The sequence below is a fragment of the Lolium rigidum genome, chromosome 4 (genome assembly GCF_022539505.1).
Source record: "Lolium rigidum isolate FL_2022 chromosome 4, APGP_CSIRO_Lrig_0.1, whole genome shotgun sequence".
Lineage (NCBI taxonomy): Eukaryota > Viridiplantae > Streptophyta > Magnoliopsida > Poales > Poaceae > Lolium > Lolium rigidum.
In genome coordinates this window covers 180,712,260-180,738,595 of record NC_061511.1, presented here as the reverse complement: position 1 = coordinate 180,738,595, position 26,336 = coordinate 180,712,260, and the positions used below count along the sequence as shown (strand labels likewise).

General features: G+C 47.9%; 2 protein-coding genes across 2 annotated transcripts; both read right to left on the bottom strand.

Annotated features, from left to right (window-relative positions):
• Window positions 1-11,861: 11,861 nt before the first annotated feature.
• Window positions 11,862-25,319, bottom strand: LOC124706486 (MADS-box transcription factor 21-like). The gene is made up of 8 exons (XM_047238151.1): window positions 25,257-25,319; window positions 15,230-15,411; window positions 12,999-13,080; window positions 12,742-12,806; window positions 12,530-12,629; window positions 12,370-12,411; window positions 12,230-12,271; window positions 11,862-12,116 (listed from the first exon to the last, which is right to left on the bottom strand). Exons 2-8 carry the CDS (start codon window positions 15,409-15,411, stop codon window positions 11,862-11,864), a joined length of 768 nt encoding a protein of 255 aa, XP_047094107.1. The 5' UTR covers window positions 25,257-25,319.
• Window positions 19,534-23,213, bottom strand: LOC124706485. Its single transcript, XM_047238150.1, has 3 exons — window positions 23,085-23,213; window positions 20,308-20,572; window positions 19,534-19,742 (listed from the first exon to the last, which is right to left on the bottom strand). The coding sequence occupies exons 1-2, from the start codon at window positions 23,176-23,178 to the stop codon at window positions 20,349-20,351; spliced, it is 318 nt and encodes a 105-aa protein (XP_047094106.1). The 5' UTR covers window positions 23,179-23,213; the 3' UTR covers window positions 19,534-19,742; window positions 20,308-20,348.
• Window positions 25,320-26,336: the final 1,017 nt, after the last annotated feature.

Genomic DNA, 26,336 nt, shown 5'->3' with positions numbered 1-26,336 from the left:
CGGAGCTAGCGGCGAGGCCTCCGCCAAGAAGCCAAAGACTGCTCCGCTAAACTCGAAGAGAGCGGAGCAAGCGCGTTTGAAGTTGCTAGCAACAGCTGGCAAACGCTCGCGCCCCATCATCCCCGGAGCCCCGTAAGTTTCCGAATATGGTACATCTCTACTGAAGCTTAAAAATTGTTTATGACGTGAACCCCTTTGCTTGCATGTAGGAATCCAAGCACCGCCGCCACCAAGACCACCAACCAAGAGCCCATCACCAAGTATATGAAAAATTCTCCGGCCGTAGGTCCACCCACTCCAGCTCCGCCAAGCACGTCTCATACTGCTCCCCAAGCATCCCCTTCCCAAGCTGATCGTTCTCCCCCACCTGCCACCAATACTCCACCGGAAATCGTTCCGATCAGCAGTGAAAAGGTGGGCGGAGAAGATCCTCAAGACAAATGACCTGCTCAAGATGAAACAGGAGCACAAGGTCAAGGAGAAATTGAGGTTACTTCTTCCGAGAGAACCGAAGCTGGCATCGGCGACGTCGTCGTGTTTCCGAAGAATTTTGGAGATCCGATCGACCTCACCTCCACCCCCAAGGCATACGCAACTAAGTTTTTCAACAAACTTACTGAGGCGGAAAAATGGGATCTTGAACAAGACTTGCTCAACGCCATGTTGGACAATGCCTGGGGGAAATCCGATGTCGCCACCGCGGAGATTCATGACTTCAAGAAGAATGTCGGTCATTTCCTCAACAAACTCGTCTGCAAGCAAAAGGTACTCCCCAGTAGCCCCCAAGCATGTAAGCGGAAACGTAGATATACGTTAGCGCTTAAATGCTTAGACGAATATCACTTCTGGAAAGATTTTAAGTCGATGCAGTAGCCCCCAAGCATTATGGCGGAAAGGTTCCGACAATAATGCTTTAAAGGAATCCACTGAAGCAGGCGGAATTCTTACTCCGGCTCTGTTTAACTTTACGAGAACAGACAGCGCCGCATTATGAGCTGCACAAAAACATTGCCCTTCAGCGCCGCGTTACCTTGAGTCAAGCGGAAAATATCCGGACTCCGAAAGATGCGAATGCGGATCCGACCAAACAACCGGCGTAAGCCCAAGGTTGGTTTCCGCCCTGTGCTTATCTCTGAATTCGTATTACGATTTTAACTTGTGTTATTATAGGTGCATCCTCGTCCCTTGCTACAGCCTCTTCGGAGCTTGAGAACCTGCGCTCCTCGTTCCAAGCATTGGAGACGAAGCTAAAGGAGGCGGAACTGAAAAAGGAGCAAGCCGAGAAACAGCTGGCGGAGAAAATTCCGAGCACGCCAGGGAAAAGGGCGAATTTATATTGAAGAGAAATGCTGACAGCGAGACCATCAAGAGGCAAAAAAAAAGAACTCACTGGGCTCCAAAAATATATGGAAACCGCGGAACATCATTGGGACGTGCTTAGTGAGAACGTTTTGGGTACTACTCCAGAACCTGCTGGAAGACTCTTTCTCCGACCTTTCTCGTGTGCTCAAACTGTTAACTTATATCCGATTATCTCATGCAGAACCTTGGGTATCCGGAAAAGCGTCGGAATTTGTTCCCCCGGGATGATCTCCTTCAACTTGCAGGCGATGATTGCAAAGACCTCATTTCCGCCTCCCGGAAGATATGCTACAACTTGTCCATCAAAAGGAGTCGTACTTGCAAAGTGCGCAAGCTTATTCAAAAGATGGACGTTCTTCCGGAGCTGGTGACGGATCTTCAAGCATCATCAGCCCGAGGCGCAGCTGCGATGGCCTTGACCATGTGCTTGGCACATAACCCGGAGCTTGATCTTGACCAGGTGACCGCCGGAGTTCCCTCGGACGCGGATGTCAATGCGCTCTTAGATGCAGTAAACGGCTATGACACCCGTATCGCGCGCAGGATCCGGCATGACGAATTCTACGACAAGTTCGTGCTTCCCGCGGACGAACCCCTGGAAGCTGAACTTCAAGCGAAGCGCGACGCGGAAGCACGTCCTGCGGAATCCGGCTCCCAGTTTACCTGGACCAGCTCCAAGGATGCTCCCCAAGAGGAACCCAAGGACGGCGCTGCGTCTTCGTCGGAAGAAAGTGACGAGGACGTGTCATCTCCGGCAAAGGATGCCGAAAAAAGTGACCCAAAGGGCAAGGCTTCTCCTGCTAAGGGGGAGTGAAAACTTTGGCCCCAGCGAGGGTTTGTAATAAGACTTTAAATTCTTAAGTAGTTAGGGACGAAACAATTATGCATGGGCGGAAACAACTTATCCTGCTATCCCTTAATATTATTCTGCATGTTTCGTTTTATGTTGGAAAGCAAGTGCTCGATGTTGTTGTTTTCCGGCTTGCTCGCTTGACCTTCCACGAGCCGGAAGACCTTAGCCGGAAACGCTCGCCAGCGGCGACGAAACCCAATGGTAATCCGTCAATAACCGCGGAAACAAGCCCCCAAGCATAGGTGCCGGAAATCGCTACTAGGAATCCACGAGTTCGCAACGAGATAACAATTTAATCGGAAAACTTAAGCTTACGTCCTGAGGGACGATTTTTGAAAATCACAACTTTCATACACGCCTAGGCGGAAATATCCAGCTCTGCGGTTTTAGTCGGAAAACATATACGATCTAAAAATGAACAAGTAAAGGAGGTAAATGACTCATAGAGTGAACCAAAAGCTTTATTTCATTGATCATGTATAATATTGTTACAAGGTATGCAATTCTATGCTAAGTGTGGAAAGGACGTAGCTGTGCAATGTTCCAAGGGCGATCTGTTTCGTCGTAGATATCATCCGGATCCTCACGCTTGCGTTTCCGGCGCCAATTAGCAGGTCTGTCCTCAGCTCTCGGAAATCAACAAGGTAGTATGATCCGTTGTGAAGCACTTTGCTAACGATGAAGGGTCCTTCCCATGGAGATTGCAACTTGTGATCTTTCACCTGGCGAAGGCGGAGAACCAGGTCTCCGGCCATGAACGAGCGATTCCGGACTCGACGACTGTGATAACGTCGGAGCTTCTGCTGGTAGATGGCGGAGCGCCGGTCAGCCTAAATTCCGAGCTTCTTCGATCAGGTCCACATATAGTCGTCCGGCCTCGTCAGTCTGTTTCTTCATTATAGGCGGAAACTCGCGGCGAATCGTGGATGATGTCGGAGGGAATCACGGCTTCGGATCCGTATACCGGGAAGAATGGGATAAACCCTGTTGACTCGTTAGGGGTAGTTCGCAAACTCCACAAGACAGCGTCCAACTCGTCAGCCCAAGCTCCAGCTGCTCGTCGCGCCGGTTCCTCGAGGCGTGGCTTGATTCCCGATAATATTAGACCGTTTGCCCTTTCAACTTGACCATTGGACTGTGGGTGAGCCACAGATGCGAGGTCCAATCGAATCCCCATTGTCTCATAATAATCCTTCAATTCTCCCTGAGCGAAGTTTGTGCCATTATCTGTGATTATGCTGTGTGGGATGCCGAATCTCATCACGAGGCTGCGTACAAATTTTAGTGCCGTAGCACCGTCGGCTTTTCTCACTGGCTTTGCCTCGATCCACTTGCTGAATTTGTCAACAGCGACCAATAGGTATTCAAAACCGCCAGGAGATGATCTTTTTAACTTACCAACCATATCAAGCCCCCAGACCGCAAATGGCCAGGTGATAGGTATGGTCTTCAGCTCTTGGGCTGGAGCGTTTGGTTGAGTAGCGTAGTACTGACAACCTCGGCAGGTCTTGACTATCTTGTCAGCATCTTCTTTAGCTGTGAGCCAATAAAAGCCTAGCCGAAAAGCTTTTGCAACGAGTGACCTGGGGGCGGCATGGTGCCCGCAATCCCCTGCGTGGATCTCTCTGAGGATTTCAATGCCATCTTGATTAGAGACGCATTTGAGAAACACCCCTGTTGCGCTTCGTTTGTAGAGCTGTCCATCAACAATTGTGTAGGATCTTGCTCGTCTGATGATCTGGCGCGCGAGGACCTCGTCCTCCGGCAACTTCTGATCGATGAGGTAGTCCAGGAAAGGTTGTGTCCAGGCCGGAATGGTAGCCAACACCTCTTTGGCCGGAGACACTGCCACTTCTGGGTTTTCCGGGTTAGCGCCCTTCACCGAGGGTATCCGGAGATGCTCCAGGAAAATTCCAGGCGGAATTGGCTTTCTGCCGGATCCGAGCTTGGATAGCATATCTGCCGCTGTATTGTCGTCTCTCCGGACATACTTGACTTCGTATCCTAGAAAGCACTTGGCTATCTCGTCAACTTCGTCTCTGTAAGCCGCCATGACGGAATTTCTGGCGTTCCATGTTCCGGCTACTTGCTGTGCCACCAGGTCGGAATCTCCGCAACAGATGATGTGCTTGATCCCTATTTCCTTAGCGATGCGCAGTCCGTGTAGTAGAGCCTCGTACTCCGCCATGTTGTTTGTAGCTTCGAAGTGGATCCGCGAACGTACTTGCAGTTCTTCTCCGGTAGGGGACTTCGGGGTGACTCCGGCTCCCGAGCCTTGATGCTGCTTGGATCCATCGAAGTGCATAACCCATGTCTCTCGGTTCCGGCTCTAGATTAGCATCCGGAGCTTCGTCCAATCCGCAACGAAATCCGCCAAGACCCGTGATTTAACCGCAGTCCCGGCTTTGTAGCCGATATCGAAGGCGGATAATTCAATGCCCCATTTTGCTGTGCGTCCTATTGCGTCGGCGTTGTTGAGAATCGTTGACGAGCGGAGCTTTGCTCACGATCATTATCGGATGTTCTTGGAAGTAATGTCTCAGCTTCCTGCTGCCTAGGAATACTCCGTAGGCAAGCTTTTGAAAGTGAGGGTAGCGCTGTTTGGATTCCGTAAGGACCTCGCTGATAAAGTAAACTGGCCTTTGGACTCCATATTCTTGACCTTCTTCCTGCCGTTCCACCACGATGACGAGGCTGATGACCCTGTTGGTGGCTGCCAGGTAAAGGAGCATAGGCTCTGACTCTCCTGGAGCTGCTAAGATAGGTGGGGAGGTAAGTATCTCCTTCAACCCTTGTAGTGCTGCATCCGTCTGCCTCGTCCCGCGACAAACTTGTCTCGTTTTCTTTAATAGCTTGTACGAGGGAAGTGCCTTCTCGCCAAGACGGCTAACAAACCTGCCGATTGCTGCGACACAACCAGTGAGCCGTTGCACATCTTTGAGACAAGTTGGCCTTGTTATGCACAAAATTGCCTTGATTTTTTCCGGGTTTACTTCAATGCCCCTGTTAGAGACAATGAAGCCAAGGAGTTTTCCGGCTGGTACGCCAAAGACGCACTTCAGCGGATTCAACATCATCTTGTACCGGCGGAGATTCTCAAAGGTTTCTGTGAGGTCGCTGATCAAGTCGGATCCTTTCCGAGTCATGACCGCGATGTCGTCGACGTAGGCGTGTACGTTCCGGCCAATCTGGTCCTTCAAGCACCGCTGCATCGTACGTTGGTAGGTGGCACCTGCGTTTTTCAAGCCAAAGGGCATAGTAACATAGCAGTAAGTGCCAAAAGGGGTGATGAATGAGGTCGCCTTTTGGTCAGACTCCTTCATCCGGATCTGATGATACCCAGAATACGCATCAAGAAAACACAGAAGCTCCGCCCCTGCCGTCGAGTCAATGACTTGGTCAATGCGCGGCAGGGGAAACGGATCTTTCGGGCAGTGTTTGTTCAAGCCGGAGTAATCGATGCACATTCTTAGTATTTCAGTGTTCTTTTTGGGTACAAGGACGGGATTTGCGACCCAATCAGTATGGATTACTCCTATTACAAAACCTGCCTCTAGTAACTTTGCTAATTCCATTCCTATGGCGCGGCGCTTCTTATCTCCAAAGCGTCGCATAGCTTGCTTCACCGGTTTAGCCCCGGGTTTATGTTGAGGTAGTGTTCGGCGAGTTCCCTTGGTACTCCGGACATGTCAGAAGGTTGCCATGCGAAGATATCCATGTTAGCGCGGAGGAACTCGACGAGCGCGTCTTCCTATTTGGGGTCCATGTTGGCTCCGAATGAGACCTGTTTGGAATCGTCGCCTTCCTTGAAGTTGACTTTCTTGGTCTCTATCGCGGCCCTGAAGGAGTTTTTGTGTTCGGAGATCTGCTTCTTGGTGGTCTGCATTTCAGTCGGATCCACCGCGGCTCTGTAGCCTTTCAGCTCTTCTCCGGATATGACAGACTCTACGAAGGCGGCTTCGCCTAACTCGCACTCGTGAGCCTTTTTGTAATCTCCGGTTATGGTGATCATACCATTAGGACCCGGAATCTTGAGCTTGTTGTAGATATAGCACGCTCTTGCATGGAACTTGTGGTAGGTGGGCCTGCCGAAGATGACATGGTAGGAGCTCTTGAAGGGCACAACTTCAAACGTGATCTTCTCTTCGCGAAAATTAAGAACATCGCCGAAGGCCACGGGAAGTGTGATGCTGCCGAGGGAATTCGCCTTCTTACCCGGAACCACGCCGTGAAACTCAGTGTTGCTGTGTTTGAGCTGTTCATTGGTGAGGTTCATCCGCTCTAGAGTCTCCAGGTACATGATGTTCAAGCTGGCTCCGCCATCCATGAGGCACTTGGAGAAATCATACCCGTCTATGCGGGGACTTACAACCAAGGCGTAGTATTCTTTTGGCACAATGGCGGGATGATCCTCCCTCGTCAAATGTGCACGGAACTTCCGACCACCCGACATACTGCGGCACAGCCGGAACCGTGGCGTTCGGGATCCGGGTAGCTGATTTTGTAGCGCGGATCGTTGGGGTTCCGAGGAAGGTGTGGTAAGCCCCCACGCTCTTTTTCTCGAAGGGGTTGGATTTACACTGCGGATCCGGCTTTGGGATCCGGCGAGTTATCATCCTCGTCCATCGCCTCGGAACTATCCTCCTCCTTGTCCTTGTTCTTGCCCTTGCCTCCTTTGCCGCGTGGGCGGTGTTTCCGGGCTCGCTTATATCCTGCCTCCGGGTCGTTTTTTAGGTCGTTGACCCACTTGCAGTTGCGGTTGGTGTGAGTGGACTTCCCTGTAACCGGATCCAAGTGGGCCAGGCAGGGCAAGTCTCTATACTCCTCGTAAGTTTGCGGAGCGCGGGATCCGCCAGCTGTGACTTCCGTGCCATGCTGCTGACCCCTGCCGGCTCCGCCTCCACGGCCGCGTCCTCTTCCGCCTCCTGAACCTCCGCGTTGGAATGCCATGGCGACCATGTCGGATCCGCCACTCTTCTGGTCATCAGGGTTTTTGCGTTTATGGCCGCTGTTATTGCCGTTATCACGGTTCTTCTTTTGTTGGTGCAGGGGGATCGCTGTAGCTGCGATATCGCCGCCTGCGTCGTCATCGGCGGCAGTGTGATCACTGGCAATGGAGATCATCTCATCCAAAGTCAGTTTATTGGCGTTAGCCAAACATGTAAGCTTATGCCTCAGCAATCCTCCTCTCTGCAGTCCACCAATGAAGGCGTACATGGCGGTGGTGTGGTCGACGTTTCGCACTCGTTCCCGCATGCCAACCATCGTGTGAGGAAGTTTCTTGAGGATTCTCCCTTCTTCGGATACAAGCTTGTAGGTCGCTTGCCGTGGCGGGTCTTTTGTAGGTGCCTCCGAAGTGTTTCTCGAAGGCGGTCTTCAGGTCAAACCAGGCAAAAGATGGAGTTTTTCTCGAGGTCGGCGAGCCGGATCCGGGCTGGTCCTACAAGGTACAAGCTGGAGCATGCGGCAGGCGATATTAGGGGTTCCTCCGGCAAAGGTTACTTGCATTATAGTAATCCTCAATCCAGGTATCCGGCCTTTCGGTGCCATCATAATGCTTCGGGTTTCCGGGTAGCTTGAGGAGCTCCTTGGCTTTGGTTCCTCTCGAATCATCCTGCCAAAGCACTTCGGTCCGATGTAGTCGGTTCACGTATTCGTTGAGGCGTTCCCGCGCGTCGCGCGAGCCGTGACGGGGGGACTTTGAGCGAGAGCGAGATCTCCGACCACCGCCTCCGCCTCCACCTCCGCCGCCACCGCTAGGTGGTGGTGAGGGAGACCTGCGAGGGGTCCGATCCGATCTCTTGCTTCCGCCTTCAGATTCTCCCCGGCCCTCCCGGTGCTGGCTCCGGCTCCTGTGGCTGCCTCCGCCGTGACGCCGGCTGCCCCGAGTCGTTCCGGCTCCGGCGGGGCTCCGGTCGCGCTCCTCATTCCGGCTCCTCCTAGGCTCGGGCTCACGATCGTTGTTCCGATTCCGGCGAGGTTCCGGCGTGCGCTCCCTGCTCCTGTTTCTTGAGGGCAGCACGTTGTCGCGGATAACAATTCCACCATGCCCCGAGGCCTGGTGTTTCCGGCTGGACTACGGCGGCGGGGGGACGCGGGTAACCATTAGGCGGAGGAGAGGCGTTGCGGTACTTGTCTCTTCCGAGTACATTGCATCCTTTCCCTTTCTCGGATCCGACGGTGGCGTCTTTGATGGTACGGGGATCGGATTTGGGGTGTTCCCCGGCTTTCCTTCGCGTTCGAGGATGCTGGTTCGCGATTCGTCATCTCGATGGCGATTGTCGTGGGCGTCCTTCACGCGCGGTGGAGACGCAATGCTCCGGGTTAGATTCCAACTTGCGTGAAGTGTCCGCCTTGCTCGTTGTTTAACCGGCGAGCGACGAGCGTGCGTAAGTAGTTGATGTCAATCTCCTCGTCACTTTTCTTCAGGATCTCCGCAGCTTTCGTCATATTATCTTTTGGGGTTGCGAACGGCTGCCGCGCTCCGTTGGAGTTGCGAAGGTGATCCTGCGGGGAGCTATCAACTCACGCCGGACCTTTTCTACCTCCCGATCGGCTTCAACGATCTTGTCCTCCCAGTGCTTTCGGAGTTCCTTGACCTTCGCCAGTCCTTCGTCCACCTCCTGCTCACGCTGGATGAAGTCTTCCACAAAAACTGCGGCATGCTTCCTTTCCTCCCGCATGGCGGCTGCGGTGTCCTTAAACTTCTTGGGCTGTGGCCGTAGCTCCACTCTTTTAGCTTCTAAAGCTTCTACGTCTTCGGGAGTGATGGTTTGTTAAGAATTTCCGAGCGATAAACCGCATCCATGCTCGCTTGTGCGACCATCTCTTCGGGCGACAGGAGGCTCTCCGAGGAAGAATCCCTACGGGGCCGCTCCCGCGACATCGGAGATCCGTGGTGGGATGGGCAGGGGTCGGATTGGGTGCCTGCCTCTTCGATCCGTTTTCTCCGAGCGCCGCTACGGTTGCAAGTACACTGCTTTGGCTGGGCGGAATCAACTTCGGGCTGGCCGCCGTATCCATATTCCTTCACCTTGCGATCGAACTCTTCGGTGTCCATGGACTGGGTGTCTCCGGAGATTGGGCTTAGATTTCCCAAAATCGACTCTTCGGCGGAGTTTCGCTTTCTCCGACAGACCTCTTGCCGATCCGAGAGCAGCGTTGTTTTCCGGGGCCATGACCTGCTCGGGACCAGCTCCGGCTTCTTGAGGGGCGGTTCCGGCGGTATGGGCCAAGAAGTGTACGAAGTGACACCTTTGCTTCTCTAACACCCGGGAGACCCGGGCGGATCGCATTGGTCTTCCACCGTTATCTCCTGCTCAGGGGCGGATTGGGTGGGTTTTGATTTTTTCAGATCTAAGGCGGAATCTTCGCTAGGAAGTTCCTGCGTCTCAGATCGGATCTTCGCGACTGCATCCCGCTCAGCGGCGGTCGCGTCAGCGCTACTTACTAGTGGGTTTCCGTCGGAATCGACGGTTTCCCCGATGAAGATGTGTATACCGCCAACTGGGACGATGGAGAGCTTGACGGGGTCGGTTTTAGCCGGAATCCAACACTCATCCGGAGGGACGATCGGCAGATTTCCGGCGTAAAGGACACGCCCCACAGCGATGGTGTCGTCGTAGCTTCCCATGGCGGAACCCTCCCGGTTCCGGCCTCCGGACGCCGCAGGCCCCACGGTGGGCGCCAAGCCGTCGTTGCCTAATCGACGGTACCTCGGAGGAGGGATCCTCACGAGGGGAGAAGAAGTAGGGGCCATAGGGCGGAGTGCACACGGGACGGTGGTACGCGAGTTACCCGGCTTCGGAACACCCGCACGATGACGGGGCCTACCGCTGCTTGTCTGGAATTATCTGGGCGCTTTCGCGTTGTTACAATGAGTTGTGGTTGTGCCTCTAGGGCTCCCATGATCCGGCTTATAAAGGCGCACGGATCTAGGGTTTACATGGAGAGTCCTAGCCGGAATACAAGTTGCCTAACTACGGTACAATGTCTTGCCGTGTACGTCAAGGATCCGCCTTCCTCCAAGTACGTGCTGGATCCGGATACTTCATGGACCGTCACGGATCCGGCCTCCTTCGTAGGTCGGTAGGGATCCGGCTTCCTGTTCCTGGGCTGGACTTCATCCTTCAGGATCTACAGCAACTGGGCCGCCCGATGGGCCACATGCCTCACCACCATCTATGGGCCACTCGGGCTTGCCGGATCTAGGCCATGCCATTGATATACCCATAAAGTATACCCACAACAGCGGGGGCAGAGGCGAAGGGGAGGTGGGTGTCGGTGGCTCTAGGGTTTCACTCGAGCCTCCCTACATGGGAGCGACACGAGCCAGAATGACACTCTCTATGAAATCTACTGGCAGATACCCAATTTTAAGGATATGACTAAGATAATAAGGAGAGTTCTTTTGGCAAGGATCTAGGCATAAGAAAAGGTATTACGTGGTCAAGGGGCTATGAGATATGCAAGCCAGAAAACAGAAGGAGGGTAGTGAATAGACTACAAGGGAAATGATATTCAGTGACATATCACCTTTGTCACCTAATATGTTGTTTTTATTACTGAATACGATGGTGGCAACAATGGGCCATCACTAGGACCGTCATAGAAGCTTCGTCATAGATTCGTTCTGGGTGTTAATTTTTCGTCACTGAAAATCGTATATTTGGTGTCGTTATTGAATGTGTCATCGAATGGGAGTTGCCTTTTCACCTTATATATGATAATTTGTCATTGTCTAATCGATTAGTTGACAAATGGACCGTCACTATCACGTAGTAGGTGAGATTAGGAACCATTAATGTTGCTGACATGTGGGTCTCATGATGATGATGTGTCTATTGACATGTGGGTCTAACCCTAGTGATGTGGATGCTTTCATGTGGGTCCAAGTGGTAGTGGCATTAGATCAGGTGGATCCATACGAAGTTGAAATTAGGGACCCACATGGCGATGGAGGTGACACTGTCACAATTTCCGTCACAGTTAAGATCATAGTCTCATCACTCTCATGGAGTGGCGGAGCTAGAACTTCCGACACCAGGGTGCCTACGAGTGCCACACCAGATATATAACCTTTTTTTATAGGGGGCATACATGTGAAAAGTTGCCATTTTACAAAGGAAAATAATTCTACCCGGTGTCCAGTGCACCCTCTTAGCCTCAAGTAGATCCGCCACTAGTCTCATGTTGTTATTATGTTGGCGGCTAAGAGTCTTGTAAGTTGATAACTCTTGTTTCACTTTCTTAATCAATGAAAACAATAAAGCTTTCGCCTGTTACAAGAAATAAAATGTTATTGATACTGTAAGTTGTACCAAATTTCATGTGGTCAGTTGACTCAGCACCATAATGCGTATAGATAGCAGTACATATATGCTTCAAATACATTAAAAAAAGCCAAATCACTATTGATAACATTCGCTCGCGTACTCACTAGGTGCCTTATGCAGCAGCAATATCACACATACAGTACTACGTACATATGTAAATGTAATTATTTAGGTGTAGCAATAATGCAATATATACTAGCTTGAAGTCTAGAACCGATCGCGCACAGTAATACTTCTAGAAGAGATCTGGATGCATGAATGCATCGACGACGGAACGCGCGCTGAGCCGCCAAGTTGAGGGGTAGATCAGTTTAGTTGACCCCCTTCATCTGGTAGCCGAGGTGGAGAGCGGTGGTCGCCGGCGCTGCCTCCTGATCCTGGCGTAGCCTCGCCTGGTCCTGCGGCTGGGAGTAGCGCGAGGAGGAGGCCGCCGCGGCCTCCTGCAGCATGGTCACCTGGTGGTGGTAGTAGCTCCTCGCGTCGAACGTCGGGAGCGCCTCCAGCTCCGCCCCGCCCGACACCGGCGCCGGCGCCGGCGCGAGGGCCAGCCGTTCCACGTCCGCCACCTGCATGCGTACATGGAAGTGAGACATGTAGCGAGGAGATCGAGACCAAAAGATCCTTCATTACAGACTTTACAGTACCGCGAAGCACTGACTGCGCGTACCGGCGTACGTACCTTGGCTCTGAGATACATGTTCTCGCTCTGGAGATCAGCCTCCTGCGTGGACCGACAAGAAGAGGAACGAATCAGCCAACAACAACAAAAAATCACGAGCAATTGTATCGATCGATATGTATTAGTGATTAGTTGATTACCAGTTTCTGCATGTATTCGATCTCGGCGAACAGCAGCTCATGCTGGCAATACAGGTGCACAAAACATATATGGACCGATTAGATGATATATACCATGTGTGCTGAGGATAGCTGAACTCTGCGAAAAGTAGATGAAACTAACTAATCAGAAGCAATTCACCTTCTTTGATCGGATACGGCCGATGCCCTTCTCGAGCCTGCTCTCGAGGTTCTTGAGCTCCTTCAGGGTCAAATTGCCAACGGATTCGCCCATCAGGTTCCTGAAGAAAAAATATTTTAGCAGATTTAGGTAAAGCATACATAGAAATTCAGTCAAATGAGAAAGTTAGCTCGGGTGATCAGCTGATGGATAGCTAGACCTAGAACACGTACCTGTTTGCGTTTTGCAGGGACTGTATCTGATGGCGCAGCTTTGCTGATTCTTGCTGAAAGTATTGCTGTTGCAAAATGAAGTAAACACGGACGGAACGAGTTAGCAGTAGATAACTAGCTCCATAACTCAGAGGGAAGCGAGCATTGCATAATCAGAGGGAAACGAGTTCAGAAGTAAACAGCGGCTCTCTTTGCTTAATCAGAGGGAAGCGAGGAAGGACGATATGTTGCATGGCACCAGAAACAAGATGTTTTACCTGAGAATTGACGTCTATAGCTGGAGCTGAGCCAGATGCGCTAGCACATGCCTTCTTGTACCTGTCGATCGTCGATCTCGCGCTAAACCAAATGTTCAGAAACGGAAAAAGGGTTAGCTAGCCTCATATCGTTTTTTATTTTCAGTTTGTCTCTTATTTGACACATCCATGCATGTATACTCGTCGAGCTCATTAAATCTACAAAGCTGCACCCCACATTCGGCAAATGTAGAGAGAGAGAGAGAGACGGAGAGACTAGAGAGGGGGAGAGGTTCATATTTGAGTGGTCATACATTCATGTTACTCGCATCTCGACTTCTCGAGTGGGGGTTCGATCGGTAGTGCTAGCTCTTACACCCCTTAGCACGGCAGAGGAAAGGGAGCAGGGAGAAACCTGGGCTTTCCTTCACCATGCAACATAACGCGCGCATGCGTTGAGAACACACGTGTACACATATCCACTTCGATCACACACTCTGCCCAGTGCACATGCATGCATGCATGAATGAATGAAAGATGGAACCACCTTTCATTCAGGGGCGTGCCATGCCCTGCATATAGTTGAGGCATGCACGCGCGCAGTGACAGTCGACTGAAGTCAAAGCTACGGCCCGCTCTCGATCAGGAACACTCAAAACAACAGTACCTACTCATGGAACGGAAAACATAAGCAAAAAAACATCTTTTGGCAAAAAACTGCACCACGTAATCAAATGATGTACATCCCAAAATTATCCTGGATTCTCTCCAAACTTGTAGATGCACAGGACTCACCCGGCACACGGGCACCCGGGTGCCCCGGCCCTAGATTTTTCAATGCATGCACCAACTAATCAAATTTTGCTTGATGGGTGATGTTTGTGGGTCAATTTCCCTAGTTGTGTTTGTGTGTATGGAGTTTGACCTTCTTGCATTATCTTGTTCCATGATAGCTGGTGAGGTCATTATATATTTTATTTTGTTTTTTGGACGATTTTTTTTTGGGATGGTTTTTGCCTCGTCTCGGAGAAATAGGTTTTTTTTTTGGTTCGCATGATTTTAAAAACACATAGAATATGGGAATATGATAGGAATGCATGTACAAACAGAAAATGGAAAAAAATTGTAAGCTTGGACATTTGGTTTAGAGGAATATGTAAAACACAAGAATCCTAATAAACATGCTAAAAATCAAAATCCACCACATAAAAGGTCGAATTGGGATGTTATTATGCCACTTAAGGCCTCGATCTCGTTCTTGGCGTGTAAGAACTAGAAAAGGAGGTCCAAGTGGATTGTGAAATTTCCTCCTCTTTTTTCCTTTGAGACTAAGACCACTATCTTTTCTTATGTTATTTCCATTCCTTTAGACCAAACTGAAGAGTGACACTTAATGAAAAATCCTATTCCTAACCAAGGAGACCCTACCCTTTAGAGGGTAACAATATTTTTAATTGATGAGGTGAGGGAATTTTTTTTCTCCATTTTAATAATTAACAGGGTAATAACTATATTTTATTTGATGAGATGGAGAGAAACAAAAATCCGCCGGTTTGTAAAAACAATTACTAGATCCTTACAGTCCTACTCGGTAGGGGTGCTTAAATCTCACACCGGTGAAAACCATTTAAAACCGGTTAGTGAAAGTAGTTCATTTCCCTTCACAAATCAAATCTTCATTTCTAGTTTAGTGCAGAAAAATAAACTAAGTTAAAACCGGCCAAACCATAAAACCGGATTTGCCCACTGCTACCTACCGATTTGCGCCCTCAAACAAAAAGCATACATGATTTTTTTCGCAATGGGGGATATGGCTTCTGCAAAAAAAAAAATGCTATGCATGTACTCCCTTCGATTGACGCGGAATAAAGTAACGCCAGGTACAATCCCACATCGATTAAATCCAATCGGCGGTAGTACTATCTTTCCTCTAGTCCTAACTACTCATGCCGAGCTAATATAAGTTGTAAATATCTGTTGTGATTGCAAATCCATAGGATCATTCCCATGCATGCATATCACCGAATCTTACCAAATGGAAAATGGAAGAAACCAATAACGATCGACCCTAATCTAGCACGTTGCTTCACGGGAGAAAAATAACATGGTAGCTAGACGGAGCACATTAACTCATGCATAATTGCATACACAACAGTACTGCTACTCAGAAGTGATCAAGTATTATTCATGCATGGCTTGGTGAGATGAGGTATAAACTAAAAGTCGATAGAAGTAAGTACTCATGCATATACCTGTTACTAGCATACTCGTAGAGACGGCCACGGCTGGAGAAGACGATCAAGGCGATCTCCGCTTCGCATAGGACGGAGAGCTCATAGGCCTTCTTGAGCAGCCCGTTCCTGCGTTTGCAAAAGGTCACCTGGCGGCTCGTCGTGTTCTCAATCCTCTTGATCTCGATCTTTCCCCTCCCCATGGTGCCAAACACAATCCCAACCTTAAAAGAACAGTGATATGGGGTAAGTACATGTATATGCATGCATGTTATTATGAATTAACTACAAGAGATCTAGACCCTGGAAGAATTAAGTGGTTGATGCAACGTGTGTAAATCTGTACATATATGACGAACTTAATTAGGCAGCGGTTAGCATGAACTAATAGATCAAAAGCTATTTAAATCTATTTACAAGTTCAAATTAAGGTTAGTAGTAGCTAGATGCCTAGATCCAGCTAGTAGCCGCAAAAAAAGGACTGCAATAAATCAAGAAAAGAAGATGGTGCAAAGAAATGAACAAGATAAAAGAGGTTCTAGTAAAGAGGCTAGATCTGGAACATCTTCAGAAACCTTTGCTTCGATAGAGTAGTACAAGGAGAACAGCTAACACGTTATGAGAAAACCAAGCTAGCCAGGCCGGGGACATCATTCCAATTGGAGGCAAGCTCTCCTTGCAGCAAAAATCACCAAAGCACCACTGAGAAGGCCGGAACCGGCAGGAAGATCTATCTGTTCATGCCGGACTATTTTCCAGTCTCGAAGCAAGCCCTAGGTCGAACTGATAAAACCCCAAATTATCTACATGCATGCATCGTAACGAGGGCTGGGAGAGGGTGAAAATAAGCAGGGCTTGACGGAGGTTGCGGCTTGATCTCGCATGGCTCCCTTTGAAGGCAGGCATGAAAGCAAGAAAATAGCCAGGAGCTAGCACAAGAAGCCCAGCAAATTAAGCTATCTAGACCCACTTTAGGATGAAGCTCTGATGTTTTCTCGAACGAGCATACCGAAAAAAACACTAGGGTGGAAGTGGAGATCTCTCTGGTGTCCAGAAATCGAATCCCCAAGCGGAGGGATGGACACAGCGGGAGTGAAATCAGGAAGCTGCAGCGCAGAAGGGCAAGTGGAATGGATTGGCCTCGCTTCAGCTAGCTAGGTTTCCTTTTAAAGAAGGAAGGAGGAGAGTGGTACGGTGCTGTGTGCACCTGCAGGCTAGGATAGTACTATTGACTTTTCTTGACGACCTCTTTTACGGCAGTCACATATCTAATTAAGTAATTAAGATGATATGTGTGTCAGACTCGAGAGAAATTCCTTGATTTGAAGACACCTTAATCTTCACAAAAGATGTGTCTACTTGCAGCTAGGCTTAACTGTGCATGAATGGGCAAACTCTCGTAACCATACCAGGGAAATGATGTTCATCTCTGGTTTACTTGACTTGATCTGTTGATCAGCGTTTTCAAGTGAAGATGTTACATTCATAATTGGGCAAACATTGCATTTTTAGATAGTTTAAGCATTTGTCGATTCTTTGCACCCACACCCACGGTCTTTGAATGTAGCATGCAACATCTATATCAATACCAACACATGTCCTATGGAAAGACACCCTAAAAAAAGAAAAAAAAAAGAAAGAAAAACATGTCTCAATGCACCGCAATCCTCAGATTAGACCACCACCGATACTGGTAAAGAGCTCCCTATCGACCATCTCCAACCCGAGCAAGGCCACCCGCAGAACCTATTTGTCTCTCCCCAATTGTTGAAGTTTTAAGATGTTAGTGTGCCAAGGGAAATCTCCACCATGATTTTACCAATACATGGTCTTTACAAAAGTTGTGTCTACTCACGGGTAAGCTTAACCATGCATGCATGGGCAAACTCTCATAACCATATTGGGGAAATAGTGTTCATCTTTGGATTACTCAACTCGGTAAATGCTTTCAACTGAGGATACTACATTCATAATTGGACAAACATTGCTCTCTTAGACAACTCAAGCTTTTATTGATTTTTTCTAGATGCATAAAGATGACCCAGCTATACAAGATGTGAAATCCCCGCCTCCGATCTAGAATGCACACAACCACTTGGTACATAGAAGAAACATGTGACAACGCAACACACGCAATCCTAGGGTTAGACTGCCACCGGTGCTCAGTAAAAGATTTCCACGAACAACCACCTCCGGCCGGCTGATCACAAGCCGCCAACACGAGTCGCGATCCCTCGTTCTGAATTGCGCAGGTAAATGGCCTGAAGATGAGAAGTGATTATTTGTATATATTTTATCACTTGTCAAAGAAAACAACACATTTTCCTCCAAACCATAGTGGCCAAAACAAGGACGCTGCCCTAACTAGGATTAGATAGACAAATCTAACTAGTTCCCCTTAAAGAAGATGGAAAACTTACACTACCCACGGTCTCCTCTGCATCAAAGATGCATATATATGACCAAGCTATCTATCTACACAGTAATTGCGCTAAAAAAAACTAGCCTCTTTGTCTTAGAAAGTCAATCAAACACAACTACCGTTCGTGAAAGGTACCTAGCTAACCTGCGTACATATAGATCATCTAGCCTTGACATATGGAGCTAAAATTCCTGCATGCAGTGTCGATGTCGATCTCATCGGTTCACTGCTTATAGTAGTGATTCACTGGACAGGTTTATCGACTTCAGCGACCTACACGCTACAACCATAAGCGGTCAGTTTTATTTCCGTGTACATGCATACATCTCGACAGGATAGAAACAAGGTTATCAACAAATTGGTGTAGCAAGTCACAACTAATCATCCTACTAACTCAGAGGTTCTACAATAGCTAACCTGTTCCGGCTGCACACCATGCATGAACGACGACAGCACGATCCAAAGTGAAAGGGTGTACTAGCTAGCCAGCACGCGCGGTAAGTTGTGTCGCTCTCCCAGTTTCCATTCTGCAGGGCAAGGACCACCGTGTGGCACCTTAGATTCACGTTTCCCGTCTCGGCACAAAGCAGCTAGCTGCAGGCCAGAGGAGCGTGCATACACTGGTGCACGAACTAATTTCCAATCTCTCCCTCAGCAGGGAGCTTTGCTTGCGTTGTAAGGCCTCTCCGTTTCGGGAGCCCGTGTTCCAGGCTTGGAAACGTCGGGACCAACCATTTATACTCGCTTCAAGAGCGCGACAACGACTCGCACTTACCACGCCTTATGGGGTGGTGGTGGTGGCCATTGGTGCAGTGCCACTACGCAAAGATGGGGAGGCGAAAGAGGAAACAAAGCAGTTAAACGCCATCCACCAGCTGCGTACCGATAGATTGTGTTTGGAACGCTCTCTAGTCCTCTAGTCGAGACACAGAAATTGTGCTTGGATTGCTGGAATCATTCATGGTGGATTTCCCCTGCTCCTTGCTCATCTTTCTCTCGGTGCCAGCGTGCAGGCAATGGACCACAAACGTTGTTGTGGTCTTTTATATGTGGAGGCACCCTTGCATTTAGCCATCCTTGCCGATCTTGAGAGACGAGGTTTGCTAGTTGACTCGCAAAGAGTCCATGGCTCAGAACGAGCATCTGCCCTATTTCAGGGAAGAAACATCTATCATGATTCGTCTTGGCTTGTGTATCAGCAAGCATGGGGCATTTTGCATATTTTGTTTTGGGGAGAAGACAGCAAATCATCAAGCTCAGGTTACAAGTTATGCCTTCCTGTAACATAGCTGAACCATGCAAAGCATGTAAAATTAGACGTGCATTTCACTCCTGGCCACCTATACTTTTTTTCTAGGTTTGTAGGTTTTCATCTAGCATTCACATTTCACATGATATACCAGCAAAAGTAACTACGATTAGGAAAATATGTCCCAATTTGAACAGTCATAGCTCAGGTCAAACCAGTTTTGAAGCAGACATAATTCAAAATAAACCAGATACTCTTCAACTTGGAGTACTAAATTTGAAGGATGACCCCTTCAACTTCGAGTCAGGGAATTTATTACTAGGCTCTCTTTGATGGTGCTGACTACAAAACCTGACGCCATGTTGACTCTGCACAGCTCTGGTGCTGACTACGAAAAATTGTCACATGTTAAAAGATTCAAGACGACAGACAAACAGACCCAAACACCACACAATGACTACCATTAACCTTGCGAGAATGGCTTAATTACAAGAGACTCAGCAACACTCTACTAAGAAAAAAGCGATATGGCAGCAGAAAGCATCCGCAGAAGAGAAGGTAAGATAAAGCATAAATAGATGCCAGAATTCGAGCTTTCTACCCTCTGCAGATTGACATTGATGCAATATAGACAGGAGGCACAGCACAGTAGAGGTGTATATATGCAGAAATTTCTTGTAATGAAAGAATATTTCAAAAACCTTGACACTTCCTAAGATCTATTCTCATGGACCATGAATGCCAAGATATTCACCATATAATACTAAGGTACAGTAGACCTTCCTCAGCAGGTCTGTCTAAGTTTAAATACAACAAATTCTTTACATTAACATGAAAGTGATGTGATGATCTGCCAGGAAAACCTGTGAACAAAGAGAATTTTCGTATTAAAAACGGTCCAAAGAAGCTTCCATAGTGCTCAAGAGATGTGTTATCGAAACCTGGTTTGGTTCAAACAGAGTACAAGTTAACATAATTTAACTAATCCTATGATGTCTTGTCATAATTTTTTTGACTGACCAAACCCATGATGCATTGACAAGACAGAAAAGCAGGTTTATGTGCCAAAGTATAACCATCCATTTTATAATTTCGAATGTATTCATGAGCGAGAAAAAAAAAATTGAACAATATAATCTACGAAACATAGTAAGATCTATAGTTCAATAACATAATATTTCTCATCCACTGAAACATTGACAAGTGATCTAATATACAAGGCTACAAGCACTGCCCAACCTCTCAGCATTTAACCAAGATCTTACAGAGTCATCACAAGAGTCAATGTAGCAAAACTACTGCAACGATTTGTAACAATACTTCCAATCAAATCTATGTTCAATGTAATATGTAAGCTCAATGTACCATAAGAAATTACAAGTATATACATTACAAATACTATATGCTACTTTAGATGATAGATATTACCTTGTCAGCCAAGATACTCTTGCTGTACAAATAAGATTTTTTCAATCTCTAAGACCAAGCTCCATCTCAATGTCATCATCCTCTTCAAATAGCTTCAGCAGCCGTGCATGTTGTTCCTCTCTCTTCTTCTTCTGCCAATACTTGAAAAGGAAGAATGATAACAGAATGGCTGCCCCAATTCCTATCAGCACAAACAGAACTGTTTGTCCAGTATGACCTTTTGACTGAGCTTTGTCATCATCCTTGGACGGATCAGCAGCTAGTCCTGCAAACATCATATGAATTTTTCATTGATCTAAATTCATGATTCCAAACTGGAGCACATGGATAACATACGTGATTTGTTCAATCTACATGTGTCCCAAGGTTACCGGAGAAGTTATAGCCTTCAAATCCAAAAATAATAAAGCTAAACTCATTGTCCGATCAATGAATCCAAAAATAATAAAGCTAAACTCATTGTCCGATCAATGAATCCCCCACTATAACCTCCATCTGAACTCGTACAAATTTTTTGGGGAAAACTTTGAACTCATACAATTTTGCTATCCCATGCTATCATACTCCCTCTGTTCTCAATACATCACATACAAGTTTTGGTCAAAGTCAAACTTTGGCCAAGTATATAGAAAGAAATATTAACATTTTCAGTAACAAATGCATAATTATATGAGAAAAGAACTCATGACGATTCTACTAATTTCGACTTGATATTGTAGATATTGATTTTTTCCAGAAAACTTGGTCAAACGTTACAAAATTTGACTTGACTAAAACTTATATGCTCTGTATTGAGAAGAGCGAATACACAACAATCACCATCACTACAAAAACTTACACAGAGGCGTTTGCAACTGGTTCCTGCTATAGCTACGCACCATAAACCTTTTTTCACCTGGTTCCTAGTGGTATGCAATACATACAAGATCTTAGCTTGCTAGCTACAAATCCAATTATCACCTGGGTAACTTCGGCCATATTTCATAAAACTAGCAAAACTGGGGTACTACTAACCCATCAGGTGCTTCAATAGAATTGTATGAATATTCTGATTACACCAGAGAACAAGGGCTTGACTTTGGAGTAAACATTTACCAGTTCTTAACTAGTAAATGCGCGGCAAGGTAAAATACATTAAATTGAAACATACAATGTAGTAGAAACACACGATGCAGTTGAAAAAAAATGCAGTAGAAACAACCACATCGTCGTTAATCGCACAGTTTACTCAATTCTTATCGGGTAAACATGCACTAGTTAGCAAAACACAAGAACTAAACTGAACATGCACTAGTTTACTCGAACATGATTTAACTTGGTCATTAGTTATGCTATATAATGCTGATTCAGCTGGTTATAAACGATCCGGGATAAATAAACTCAGCCTGGACATGAATTTGCAGCAACAAGATGCTTACGACTAGTTTACTTACGTTTATTTTTGGGATTTAAATAACATACTAGACAAAAAGATCTTGGTAATCAAGTGAAAGGAGTAAAGAGATAGGGGCATGTGGCCAGATGAATAACAACTCTATAACCACAGTTTCAAGCTACTAGGAATTAATGGCAAGAAATATCAACACATCAGTGTAATGCTTTGCTTTAGTTTATAAACATGATAATAAAATGGCAAACCAAAGCTAGGCCAAAACAAGTCTTCTGATACAGGCTTCCATGTTAATTATTTGCTTTATCTTGTGAGTCAGCATGCACACCTATAGACTAGAAAACTAGGAAGATTATACAAGGTTTTTGAGTCGCCAAATTAAAATGAGTCACCAACCCTGCGACTGGGTGATTAGTCGACAAAAGTCGCTGTATAGTCGCCTTAAGTCGATATATAATCGTGAGTCGCCCTGATTTGGAAAAAAAGACTTGGTGATTAGTCGCCATATACAGTGACTCAAAAACCATGAGAATATATGACTGTCTCCTAGGCTTCTAGCATAAAAGAAGGAAGGTTTGTAAAAGTGTGTCGCAAGACAATGAAGTCTGATTTTGTAACATTGGTAACAAAATAAGGTAAATTATTGGCAGACGTAAGCAACATAAACTTAGAAGTCAAGCATGGTTAGTCGCACTTCGAGGCTCATTCATTTTTCTATTTCCAGGAAGCGACCACACAAGAGTAACCCCCTAACCGATTTTGCTTTTGCAATTCTTATACTCCCTATGCACGTATTTAACCATTTTGCTAGTTTTCGGACATCATTTGAGCTCGTGAGTTGAGAACTTCAGACTCCTAAAAAAAAGGAATGCAAATTGCAGAGAAATGCAAATATTTTTGCGAACGTTTTTCCGTGTATTTGGCAAATCTCAAATATGTTTCAAGCTCTGTAAGACGGAGAGGTGGGTCTGTCTAGCACATTTGCATATTCGTCACAGGGAGTAGTTCCTTATTTGAACTTCCACAAGGAACAGTTTAGCCATTCAATACACCTGTTCCAAGAGATTGCAAATACTCCTGATTCTGGTACCGTATCCTGATTCTCCTAAGCTGGTTGGATTGTTCATGGAAAGCGGTGAAATTACCGCGGGATTTTGCTAGTTCCTCGGCCCCAATCCCAAGCTGCCCAATTAGCTAGACTCTCAACCCATACTAATTACCGGAACGGACAAGAATAAACGGAGCCCTCAATCCGCAAGCCCCGACGCGCGGCGACGTTTTGGCGCGCCAGGCCCCCCACAACCAGATCCCCACGTAACACTCGCAGATCTCGGCGGGTTATGTTACTCCGTCTATCAGATCGAGCGGGGCGAGAAGGAGCACGCACCTGTCGCGAACTGGGCGCAGATCGCGGCGGCGGCAAGGAAGAAAGCGGCGGCCGGGCTGGATCTGCTGGCGCATGCGCCGTGCGGCCGTCTCATCTCCCCCGCTCCTCGCAGGCGCGCACGGGCCCGTCCCTGGCGACGTCGACGAGGGAGCTGCCGCCTCCGACGAGTGCTGGTGTCGTGTTGGTGGTGGTGGATCGGAGGTCGGAAGCTTCCGCGTTCGGTGCGGTGTTTTTGCTTTATGGCTCTGGTGGTGGTGGGTGTGGGTGGGCATCGACCGGACGGACGCGGTGCGGATGCCCTCGAGGGCTCCGTTCCGTTGCAGACAACAGCTGGGCGGTCCTTCTCGGCGTCTACGTGGCGCTGGCGGTGGGCCCGCACTGTCCGTCTAACTACACGTTATTCAGAAAAACTCGCGTTTGGTTGCCTGCACCGATTTCCTGCATGCCTGCGCTAGCGAGATGGGCTCACCTACTCGTCACGAACGGACCATGGGCCACTTTTGCCGGATCGTTTGGTAGCCTGTGAGACCTTTTGCGCGCCGGAGAAGGAACCTATGTCCCATCGTTTGGTTGCGCGTTGACAGTACTTTTTTCCTTGCTCGTGCAGTCCACAGCCTGTTTGGTTGCAGATAGCTCAGTGTTGTGGTAACCGCTTCACTTAGAGTGATGATGAGATTACCCAGTACTGAATAACAGCACATATCAGATTCAGTTCATAATAAAAGGTGCTAGTAATACACATCAACTACTACTTAGTGGGCGATACATCACGAACGAAGCAACTACTTCGTGATGCATCACATGTTCATCACGAGGGGTTAGTATATACCACCTCGAACAAGTTCATCATTACAAAACGGGGATCAGGTTGTAGCAAGTCCTAGCTAATGGAGGGATATAAAATCACCTCCCAAAATCAGTGGATCATGACGAAGGAAGCAGAAGCACTAAGCAGGAAACTGGTTGCGGAGCCAGGTCCTAAGCCAGCTCCTCCTCTCAGGTGGCTGCAGCTTACGGAAGACGGCATACTCTGCTTCATTGTCTGCAATGAAGTCGATAGCCCTGACCAGCAAGTTAGGCTGGAACAGCTGCGCCTTGCACACGAACCAGGGAGTGAAGATCGTCTTCATCTGAGCGTAGTTGGTGATCGGGGTGCCGACGTACTGACGGTGCTTCGGGTACCGCTGCAATCCACAAGGAACAACTGCTGTTAGTGCGGACGACATTCACATATATACTTTCAGATCTATGCAGGAACTCAATGAGGCTTCGTACCTGGATGTACTCATCCGCCGCCCCTTCATCACCATCGTGGAAGCAGCAACCATCTTCACTCCAGTCCAGAATGCGATCAGATTTCATCTTCATAATGACGCTCCACTTCGTCATCTAGTTTCTGATGTGGTTGTACAGCTAAAGAGTGGTGATATGTACGCTGGTGAATGCAAGAACATTCGCGGCTACCTTCTTCATCTGTTGCTCCTTGAATCCCATGTTGAAGCAGACGCCGCTACGGACGAGCTGGACCAACCGGTTCAGCACAAACTCTGATAGCTCAGATTTCCAAACCATGGCTGGTTTGCTTGCAATCAGACATGGTTGAGCATTCACAGTTGGCACAGACAGATCAGGGGAGCCCAAAGGTATGATCACCTACATGACAAACACTAGCAGATCAATGAACTACCACTAACACATGGACATCCTTAAGCACTAGCAGATCAATGAAGTACCACATGGATATCCTTAAGCACTAGAAGATCAATGAACTACCACAGGTCAAAGGAACCACACGCAACACCGAGGTAGGGGAAGCAGGTGACAAGGGATTAACTTGTCAATGCCTACGGATTGTAGACTAGGGTTTAGTTAGATGTAGAGGGCAAGTAGATCTCGAAGGTTTCAGCCGAAAAGTACTCAACGAATATAAAACTAGGGTTGTGTTGACGATAGAATTCGATGCTCTCTTTGTCCCTCGACTCCCCTTATATAGGAGGCGGAGCCGAGGGATTCGTAATACACAAGTTTACAGAGTCCGGGAGGGTTTCCAACCCATCCCGCAAGATTACAAACGACGACTCCTATTACAATTCTAGCTTTCCTTAATAGTATTTTGGGCTTCCAAATCTTCTTATTCTTCGGGTAATGGGCCTTCAGTAAACCCCGGGTACCTTCTTCGGCAGGCCCATTGGGTATGCCTATGTCAGCAGGGGACCCTGGCGAAGATGCAAGCAGCACCACCGTCACAGTGGAAGAGTCAACGGCGAGAACGGTCTCCGTTATGGAACCTGGAAAACCTCCACAACCTCCACCGGCGACGAAGGAATGTCCTACAATGGATTCGTTCAGACCTCGGTTGTGTACCCAAAAGATCTAGATCAAAGGTTAGGGTTTGCAGAAGGTTACCACAACCGAAGTCATCAACGCAGAGGAAGAAGACGACCATCCGCGGCCAGTAGCTGCCGCCACAGCTGTTGTCGTCGCCGCAAGCCTCACGCGACCATGCGGGTGAGTGATACGTCCATTTTGCATCACTATTTTATATCATAATTTGCTGTTATTCATTGATATATTTCATATTTGGAGATGATACTTATGTTATTTCATCTATTTTGCATGTTTCATGATTATTTGGGGATCGCGCACCGGAGCCAGGATTCTGCTGGAAAAAGCACCGTCGGAATGCAATATGTCGGAAGATCAACAGTTGACGGAAATTATATGAAAAATCCTATTTTTCCAGATGACGAAGGGAGCCAAAAGGGGGAGCCGAGGGGACCCGAGGTGGGCCCACCTCATAGGCCGGCGCGGCCCAAGGCCTGGCCGCGCCGCCTCGTGAGGAGGGGGCCCACAGCCCCTCTCGCCTCCTTTTCTTCGCGTATGTCTTCGTCCCGAAAACCTAAGCCCCGCGAGGATAGTCGCGAAGAGTCACGGCCGCCTGCGCGGGCGGAGAACACCAGAGAGAAAAGAGCTCTCCGGCAGACTGAAATCTGCTGGGGAAATTCCCTCCCGGAGGGGGAAATCGACGCCATCGTCATCGTCATCGAGCTGGACATCATCTCCATCATCATCACCATCATCATCATCATCATCATCATCACCGCCATCTCCACCGCTGCACCTCGTCACCGCTGTAACAATTTGGGTTTGATCTTGTTTGTTTGATAGGGGAAACTCTCCCGGTGTTGATTTCTACTTGTTATTGATGCTATTGAGTGAAACTATTGAACCAAGGTTTATGTTCAGATTGTT